A 10807-nucleotide genomic window follows, 5' to 3' on the forward strand; every position below is an offset into this window, starting at 1 on the left:
TTTCATTCGGTTTCAGTAGCTCATAATACACAACACCCAGCTGGTCCCACCAGATACACAGCATAACCTTCAGGCCATGAATATTCTGCGCCGACGTCGATGTTGAAGCATGGCCAGGGTATCCATACGTTGCCCGACGTTTTGGATTGTCGTAATGGACCCACTTTTCATCGCCAGTCACAATTCGATGCAAAAAACCCTTTCTTTTGTGCCGTTGAAGCAGTTGTTCGCATGCCATAAAACGGCGTTCAACGTCTCTTGGCTTCAATTCATACGGCACCCAATGGCCTACCTTTCGGATCATTCCCATGGCTTTTAAACGTTTGGAAATGGTTGATTGATCAACTCCCAAAGTTTTTGCAACCTCTTCTTGCGTTTGAGCCGGATCTTGATCGAGCAATTCCTCCAATTCGGTATCCATGAACTTTGGCGGCGCACCCTCGCGTTCTTCGTCTTCCAAGCCAAAATCACCACTTTTAAAGCGTGCAAACCACTTCTGGCACGTTCGCTCAGATAGAGCATGCTCACCATAAACTTCCACCAAGATACGATGACTTTCGGCTGCTTTTTTCTTCATATTAAAATAATGAAGAAGAATTCCCCGCAAAAACACATTATTTGGCACGAAATTCGACATTTTCAAGTGTGGTAAAAATATTGTTGTTTACGCTTCAAATAAAAAACTTATACTGACGTTTGTGCCTTACGACAGTAGCTCTCCAATGAATGTTTGGAAATGTGGATCGATGGAATAATAATCAAGTTACGCCATCTGTTGTAAAACCGCACGAACTTATTCATAGTCCTATAAAAAAATACTAATGTTATCCAAAGTGGGTAATCCCACACACAAATGAGACAAAAAAATGTCAAGAATATTTCAACCAACATGGGTCAAGAGACAAAAAACTCATGCATAGATCCTTAAGTCCCAGGCGTTTGGGTACAAATTTTGTTTGTATTCGATCAAGTCATATTGGTTCAATTCCAGTTTACTCGATGGTTCGAGTGACGACAATCGAAGTGGTTCAACTCCACCAAAAGGCTATGGCTTTAATTGACGTGAAGTCACTCGTGCCATGAGTAGGCCATTTGCAATCATTAACGCTTATGGCTAAAAGGGATAACCGCGAGCCTTCCAATGTCATCTGAGTTTACGTCTGTATTCCTATAGTAAAAAAAAAAAAAAACAAAAAACAAAAAAAACAAAAAGAACGACAAATAAAATTGTGCCATGGCAAACAAAAGCGATGGAAATATGAAAGGTTTAAGACCATAGAAATAAAACTGCATGAATTGCACACACGAATAAACGCTATAAAGCGCAAAAAAAAAAAAAAAAAAAAAAAAAAAAAAAAAACGGGAAAGTATTCCTAAAGCAAAAAATAAAAGAATCACTAACTCGCTAACTAAAACTAATAAATGAAACTAACTTATTAATCTACAGAAACTACTACAATTCCAAAAGGATAAAATTAGTCTAACTTACTAACGTTTACTAATGAAACTAACCAATAATAAAATACTAAAAAATAATTGTCAAAGAAAGTTCCACTCTTAACATCACTTCCTGAGTCCTCACGAACTTCCGATAACCCTTAGCCTCCCAGACTCCACTCACTAGTAATAGTATTAGAAATTTAAAGCCTTATTACTAAGTTTGATTGCCAATGAATGGAGAAATGTTTTCGAAGGTTGTAACTACAATAAATTTCAAGTAGCTATAATTAAGTTTAAAAATCAATTGCATTCTATTTAATTGTTTAATTGGTATTTACGTTTAAATTTCCCTCTTTCGTAATTTCCAACCAAATGTGTAAACATTACTTAAGAGAAATACTAGTGTTTTAGTCTAAATTCAATTTATAAAATGTAAACTGTGTGGAAAATAAACTAGGATTAAGTTAACATTTTGTAATTTAATTTGTAGAATCTGCCTCTGTGCAAACGCACAAGCATATGTTGTATTCAACCTAGATTCCCCTGTTCTAACTGTTCGTGATGGGTACGGCTGGATAATCAACGGACACTTCAAACTGGTCCACATCATCGACTTAATGCGCTACGAGAGGGTTGCAAACCGGCTAGAATATGAAACTGCCAGGACGAACGAGACCGATCCAATTACAGATGTCACCATTTATCAGTTACAAAAAATTCGAACTCAACTTGAAGAGCTGAAGGGTCCTACAGCCAAAAGACCAAAGCGTTCAATCAACTGGATCGGGTCAGCTTGGAAGTGGATTGCTGGCTCACCTGATGCTTTAGACTGGGATGAAGTCCTGCGGAGCCAAAATGAAATAATAGACAACAATAATTTACAGTATAAGGTAAATTCTGAAATTTTCAAGAAAACTGAAGAGTTATTACAGGTCGTGAACGGGATTGCAACGGCCACAAATGACGTCCTGGGACGTACCCACCAAGCCAAATTTTCACAGGAGATTCAGCACAAATTGATGATTCTCAAGGATGACGTTAGTGAATTAATACGGGCATGTCAAATGGCCAAAGCAGGCGTTGCAAACAGCAATCTTTTGAATAAAGAGGAAATAAATAGCCTAATAAGCGAAATCGAAGTCCTTCCGTACAGTAACGTCGTCGAAGCCATTGAATATAGTGAACCATCAATCTACACGAACGGTACTCTTCTACTTTACGTGCTGTCCATGCCTAAGGTGGCTCAAACGAGGTTTAATCACTTGATCACACGCTCTATTTTGAAGGATGGTCATAGAATTGATCTGAAGTACAAGACAATCTTAATTAATAAACAACTGACATATGGTATTAAAAACAGCTGTCTCCACCTCGCCACCGCCATGGTCTGCAAGCAGGAAGCCCTAGATTTATTGTCCGAAGATGAATGTCTACCACGTCTACTCAAGGGTGGGCAAACAAGTTGCCGCTACGTAATTGGCACGGAAACAACGGTTGAGGTGCTCAAGGAGGACACAATATTCTTGGATAATTTCAACAGCAGCATATGGTCAGGTAAAACACATAAACACTTGTCTGGCTCTTATATCCTGCAGATGGAGAACGAGACTATTACAATAAATAACCAAACCTACTGGAGTACTAGCAGCTCAGGCGTGCAGGTGCTCCCACCCGTGTTGTCCACCATAACGAATAGAAGCCTGGCTGTGGATCTCAATCTCGTCCACGAGATGACCTCCGGAAACATACGACTCTTGGGTTACCTGAAAGATAAAACCAACTGGTTTGCAACATCCGAAGCCCTAGGACTTATTTTGCTAATGGTCTTCATTTTGCTAATTTGGAGAAAGCTAACAACTGGAGCAAAACTTCCTGAGCTGAATATGTCGATACTGCAATCAAGTTCTCGGAACCGACCAAAAAAGGTCACCTCTCCAAATCATGATCTGCGGGACGCAGATCTTTAGAGGGGGAAGAGTTAACACGCTGCAGTCGCATTTGTTGCGACGCTCCCACGGCTGCTCGCTACACGTGCCGCAGTGTCAGCATATTTCAATTTCGCAATGCAATGCAACAGGAGACGTTACCTGTTGCACAATTACATTCAATAACGCACCCGTGGGAAGTCAAGGCCAAGTCCGGTCTCAGACAAATTACACAACGACTGCGCCGCAGCTGGGGAAGGAAGGTGTAAAGTAAGCGACCGTCACCACGTCCAGTTAGTGGAGTTTGAGACGGGTTCCGGGTTAGCTGCATTAGATTAAGTAATTTGTGTAGAATAAAAATAATTGTGAACTATCAAAAGAATTATAAGTGTTTCTTTCCTGGGCAGCTGGCCCTTAATTTTTTTTAGTGTAACGGACCCAAGATCCGTAACTTATATAATACCATTTTATAGACAAGCAACAACTGAGGAGATAATTGGATGGCTCGAAGATCTGAATGAGGACGATAATGCAGACATTATATGTAGACGACATGAGAAATGCCAATTCAATCGATGTGACTTTATTTCCACCTGAAGAACAAGATTTATCCGATTGCGATGATGCAAATGAGGGCGATGAAGGTACACTGGGCGACTTGGGATGTGGGGTTCTAAAAAGGCCATGCGATAAAAATTGCCAATTCAGAAGTGGATACCTCATCGTTTTTTAATGATGTGAGCAATTCAAAAGTGATTCACAGAAAGTGATGTGTACAACCATTTAGTGGCAGGTTCAAAGGCGCGGAAGAGATTCGAAAAAATACATCGGTACCTTTCTTTTAATGATAATACACAAATTGATGCGAATAATAAAGCATTCAAAGGGCAGTGATCCAGAGATCATTTAGTAAATACAAAATTTAAGAGAGCTTGGAAAACCATTTGGAACTTCATTTTCTGACAAAATTTGGTGCCTGACCACTTCAGAAGGGTACTTGTTGAACTTCGATTTGTGCACCGGAAAAGGCGTGGTTCGATCTACTGAGCCTTTAGGTTTGTGTGTCACAAAGAATTTATGCTGGTGCATAGTTCACAGCACTGTATTTCTACTATTTCTAACTATAATATTTTAATAGTTTCAAATTATTGGAAGAGTTTGATTCTAAAAATATAACAGTAGTGGGAACAATTCACTCGGATCGTATAGAAAATGCTCCTTTGAGCAATATGAAACGGGAAAGCCGAGGTGCTTGCGAAGCAGTTAAATAAAAAAAAAATATTACTCTAGTTAGGTGGAATGATAATAATAACGTCACTATTGCAACTAGCTGTAAAAACGATAACATAACGACCACAACAGGACTATGCAAAAGATATGATCGGCAACAAAAACGTAGACAAAACGTAAAGCAACCAGTAATCATCGAGGAGTACAATTGCGGAATGGGTGGAGTCGATCTCTTCGATCAGCAAAGAACAGCTTACCGAACTCGGATTAGATCAAGGAAATCGTATTGACCCATTTTTAGATTTTGTCTAAATGGAGCTATTGTAAGCTTTTGGATGTTATTTCGAAACGCTTATCCAAAAGTAACTCTTACAAAAAGCATTCTTTCAAAACCAATAGAACTTTATCCAGTTTCAGCACGAAAAAGGATACGGAAAAACGAAATTAGATACGATGGAGTGGAGTACTACGTAAATTACTCAAGAACTCAACACCGATGCAAATTTTGTGGCAAGTGTACAAAATTTATATGCATGAAATGTAATTTCGGATTGCATCCAGATAACTGTTTTTACTAATATCATGTAACTGACTCATCAAATAACTAAGAAACTTAAAAATGTATAGATGTATAATATGTCACTTTATAAATAAAATGTTGATTTGAATTCAAAACCTTGGTATATATTGTAATTTTATTTTCATAGAAGTAGCTCTCCGAATACGATTATGTATGATATATCATACGCTTTGCCTCGCCCACATCTTTTGAGATATTTTTTTGAAAAATGGAAATAAACCGTTTAAAATCAACACAAATATTTGGTGAAAATTTCAGTCACCTATCTTAACCCGTTTTATGTGTGAGCATTAATGGGTTAATCTAGAATCTTTTGAAAGAAGAACCCTCCTTTCACGTTTATTTTCAGTGTTGTTAATGACATCGTCGCCTGTCCAGATCTACTTGAGCAGATAAACTTCAATGTTCCACAAAGAAGTCTTTGCCATTTTTACACTTTTCATGGGGAAAACTTTAAGACTAAATTTGCGAGTAATGTAAAAGGTGCTCGCGGACTTCGAGACTCTAATTCACTATCTAATACCAGCCTGCTTTTTTTCGCTTTATGTAAATGTAATTTTGTAAAAAAATTAAATTTAATTACTTTAATTACTTAAATTGAATTTTTTGGGTGGGGAATAAGTTCATAGCGTTTTTATATTTTCTTTTATTTACAACGATTTGTTTCCTGTTTAGCAAATGGTAAGTATCCATTCGATAGAACTTTTTTGTACTACAAAACTGTGTTAATTGTATTTTTGAGTTATTTAATTTTTTTATATTTTTGAGGATTAGAAATGGAATACTCAGGAGGCAAAAATTAGCATTTTTCTGTTCTTTGTTTTTAATCGAGTTGAAAAAGCAGCCGAAGCAGCTCGAGACATTTGATGTCATGGGCGAGAAGGTGTCATAGACGAGTCCACAGTACGGAAATGGTCTGCAAAGTTCAAAAATGGCTACTTTGATGACGATGACACGTCACGCAGCGGAAGGCCTTCTGAAATCGATGAAAAACACCTCAAATAATTTTTGAAGGAGAACGGTTACCAAACCAGTCGTTAAACGAAACGATTCTCAATCATCTTCATTTAACGGGATGTATCGAAAAATTGAGTGCCTAACGAGCCTTTCAACAAAAAAGCAAAGAAAGTCGCCTTCTCATCAACTTCTTTGACACCAGACCAGGCGATTTTTGACGGAACTTTAATGTCGTTTTGTCGAGAGGTGGGAAGAAGTTGCATCAAAGGCCAATATATAATTGATTCACTTATTGAAATAATTTTATTTCTTTTGTTTAAATAAAAGTCTTCGGTGAAATTGCTACGAACTTATTTCCCAAACTAATATATTGATTGGTAATATTTTTGTTGCGAAATTTGGCTTATTTTTTTATATTTTTGTCTACTCTGTACTGTGTAATTTGTACTGCAGATTATTAAAAGAAATAAATAAATATATTTCCATTACTACGCATAACCTGATTGAGTTGCATTTTCGCGCTTTAAATCAATTCGTGTCTCATATTCAGAGAAGAGCAATGGAATCTTCTACTTGCCAAATAAATGGGGAAGAATGTGTGCCTAACCACGTAGAAATCTCGAAATGTTCTGTTGTATATTAATAATGTTATAATTCCCCCACGTGCTGTGCACGAAGCAGAATGATTTTACAGTAAAGTGTGTGGTTGTTAACTCAAAAAAAAAAGAGGTTGTCTGTAAAGTCGGTTTACTGGCGATAGTTTAACGTGATAACGTCATAAGAAAATACTGATTGAATGGTTGCATTTTTCAAAAAAAAATTTTAATTTTAGTTGTTTGATAGATATTTTGTATGGATATAGAGAATGAGTTAACATTAACATAACATAATATACTTTAACATAACATAACATAACATAACATAACATAACATAACATAACATAACATAACATAACATAACATAACATAACATAACATAACATAACATAACATAACATAACATAACATAACATAACATAACATAACATAACATAACATAACATAACATAACATAACATAACATAACATAACATAACATAACATAACATAACATAACATAACATAACATAACATAACATAACATAACATAACATAACATAACATAACATAACATAACATAACATAACATAACATAACATAACATAACATAACATAACATAACATAACATAACATAACATAACATAACATAACACAACATAACATAACATAACATAACATAACATAACATAACATAACATAACATAACATAACATAACATAACATAACATAACATAACATAACATAACATAACATAACATAACATAACATATCATAAAGCATTCACCAACAGCTTTCATTTGATACCCATATTGTACATACACGTCCGAAGGTTACCCGGGTCCACGTTTTGACCTATATCTCGAGACCCTATCTACCAATAGGTATCCAAACTATACGGAAATCATCTTCAATACCTACTTAACAATGTGTGTAAGTTTGGTTTAATTCGGTTCAAAGACACGGCGGGTCCACGTTTTGGCATATATTTCGAGACCCTAGTCATCAATAGGTATGAAATTTACCCCATATTACAGCACTTATCAACAGCTTTCATTTGATACCCATATTGTACATACACAACCAAAGGTTACCTGGGTCCACGTTTTGACCTATATCTCGAGACCCCAGTCACGGAGCGGCATGAAAAATACTCTGGACTAAAGCATTCACCAACAGCTTCCATTTGATACCCATATTGTACATACACATCCGAAGGTTACCCGGGTCCACGTTTTGACCTATATCTCGAGCCCTATTTCCAAAATAAAATATAATCCATGTTACTCGTGGATGATGTAGCTTTCGAATGGTGAAAGAATTTTTTAAAATCGGTCCAGTAGTTTTTGAGCCTCTTCATTACAAACAAACAAAGTTTTCCTCTTTATAATATTAGTATAGACAACATATCTTATAAGGTATATGGTAAATATTAATATACCATACATTTTTTCCTTCATATATAATAAAAAAATTAATAATTATAACATTAAAACAACAGGTATTATTAACAAACTTGGTTTTATTTTAAATTCTTCAAGTGAATCAAATTAATAATAATCAATAAGAAGGCATATGCAAATACAAATACGTGAATTTATATATGTATGTACATATGCGCATATACATACATATATACGCTCACTTAAGTAGGAGAGAGCAAGATGTCGAACGTTGCCGTTCGTTTGCTTTGTTTGCTTTGTCGTTCGTTCCGTGCTTTCGCTTGCAGTTCATTCAATGCAATGAGCAAGGTAACGACAAATGAGCAAGGTAACGGCAATGAGCAAGGTAACTACATATGAGCAAGGTAACACTAATGAGCAAGGTAACGACACATTTTTCGTGCGTGCAGCCTGTTAAATCGAATTATAAGACGTTATCACGTCAAAAAAAAATCTAAAAAATAGATTTAATAATATTTGAATGCTGTATTTAAAATAACAAGCCAATTTAAGTTTCCATTTAAAAATATCATAAACTTACACCCTCCCTTTCTCTTCTTGTTCGCTGTCTTTCCAGATACTCCCGTGCCAATATCGTTCGCTACCAGGCAGATCCCTGCGAGGGTGTCTGCATGCTAAATCATTATTGTGCGATTACACGAGTGGACTATAAAGAATTCCGACAGTGTCTGGAAAAGGAGCAGAGTGCGTTGCGTTCAAACGCTCCTGTTGCTCACACCGTACTCGCAGGCGCCTGCCCCGTTATAGTGCTGATGTGTGCATTGTTAGCGTCCAGTTGTCGCCAAGCTAGTATGCTGCTGCCGAAACTCATTGCATGCATGAAAGTGCAACAGCAACAGCAACAGCAGTTGCAACGCTTGGCTCCTTTTGGTGAAAGAAAAAAGCAACAAATTGAATTCGTAGCAATGGTGATGGGGCGAACTATGGTAAAAAGAAGTGAAGCTGCAATACAGGCAACATTATTAAATACGAAAACGACGATTTTTACTTTGCTGCTAGGAATATTGTTGATTCTGCAATATACGTTTGAGTACAGTTACTGTAGCAAGAATAAACGGCTGCCTGCTATACTTGCATGTATGGGCCAACCTCCAGCTGATGATCAACTGAGCGCAGAAATGGGAAATTTTTACATGCAACGGGCAACGGTGCAGCAAAGGACTGGCTATATCCTTTTGTGGGAAAGCAAAGAAAAGGTGTTATTGCAGCAGTCAGGTGTACTCCGTTGCTTCAATTCGTGCTACAAAAGCTGTCATACTATCGCCATGGCGGCGTTTGGTCACGACGACCAAACCAACACCTCCGACAACAGCGATGTACAGCTTCACCTGCGGTATGGCATGGTGCATGGAAATCCTGCTGGCAATAACAAAACACGTCCTGCAGCAACTCCATTTTCTACCATGCAGCAGCAATTGCATCAAAACAACAACGTATATGGGTTCTTGAAATGCCAGCTGCAAATTATTTGTATATTTTGTTGCACAATAAATTGCCTGCGGCTCAAAAGTAGCCCGTATCTTGGACCACCAGGCGTTCAACGCAACAATAATACCACCAACGTTGACTACGATTTATGCACACCCGCCGATTTACTTGGCCCTAACTTCTCCTATTGCAATTCCTTCAAACATGAACAAATGCATAGCCGATTAAGCCTAAACTTCGCTACGCATTAGTATGAAAACCCGTTATCGCTTTGTGGTCTAGCTGTTTATAATTCTAATGCTTAATCGTATGCTTATTACTACAGTAAATTTTACATAAAGGCATGTGTGAGAATTAGATAGATGTATGTGTGCATGGGTATAACTATTATAATATTCGAGTTCTCAAAGCAAGACTGCGAGTGGTTAAACTGGGTATTTCTGCTCAACATTTTCATATACATACACACTATGTATTTATACAGTGGAGGTCGCTTACACGAATCATCTTCTTGGAATACTCGTTAAGTAAAGGCCACTCATTTAACAAAAAAAAAATTCAAGATATTTTTTAACAAAGGTAATTTGCACCTAAATTTTTAAAATATTAGAGTGCAGTATAGGAAATTTGGATGCTCAGCCTTCGAAAGAAGTTTTAAGAAAAGCTTTCCATAATTTGTAGGCTCAAATCAATTTTTTTTGAAGTTTTTTCAAATTTCGTAGGCTACGTGCATTTGATTCCCTTTTTTTGTTTTTGTATTTGAAATGCAGGTACCTATGTCTCTGTGATCATTCGTATTAGGCAGTTTGCATTTTACCTTAATTTTAGGTTGGCGTTTTTTCTTATAGCGGGTACCCCTCAGCAAGCAAAGACAAAATCTGATTTTATTTGTGCCATGAAAAATCGCCTTATGAAAACCGAACTGGCATTCGGAGTCGGCTTAAAAACTGTATATCCCTCTATTTGTCGAAAAAACATCAAGACGCATGCCACAAATAGGTAGACGACCTCGGACAAACACCCAAAAAGGATGTAAGTGTCAATTATATATTATTTATTGTATATATACATATATATATAGTCGCTCGACTACGAACTAGTTCGAAAACTGAATATATCCATGAAAGAATGTAGATTTGCTACGATTGAGGAAATGAAGACCTGACAGAATTCAAGGATATACCATAAAAAGCAAATCAGAAGGATT

The 10807-nt window shown here is 36.8% G+C and overlaps 1 protein-coding gene across 1 annotated transcript in view; it reads left to right on the forward strand.

Annotated features, from left to right (window-relative positions):
* The window catches only part of LOC128861813 (uncharacterized), a 75361-nt gene extending 65388 nt beyond the window's left edge, over positions 1–9973 (forward strand). Inside the window, exon 6 of the mRNA XM_054100189.1 lies at positions 8729–9973. Within this exon, the coding sequence (XP_053956164.1) occupies positions 8729–9851 (1123 nt within the window). The 3' untranslated portion in view covers positions 9852–9973. The remainder of the gene's footprint in view (positions 1–8728) is intronic.
* Positions 9974–10807: the final 834 nt, after the last annotated feature.

Source organism: Anastrepha ludens, chromosome 4, assembly GCF_028408465.1.
Source record: "Anastrepha ludens isolate Willacy chromosome 4, idAnaLude1.1, whole genome shotgun sequence".
Taxonomy (NCBI): domain Eukaryota; kingdom Metazoa; phylum Arthropoda; class Insecta; order Diptera; family Tephritidae; genus Anastrepha; species Anastrepha ludens.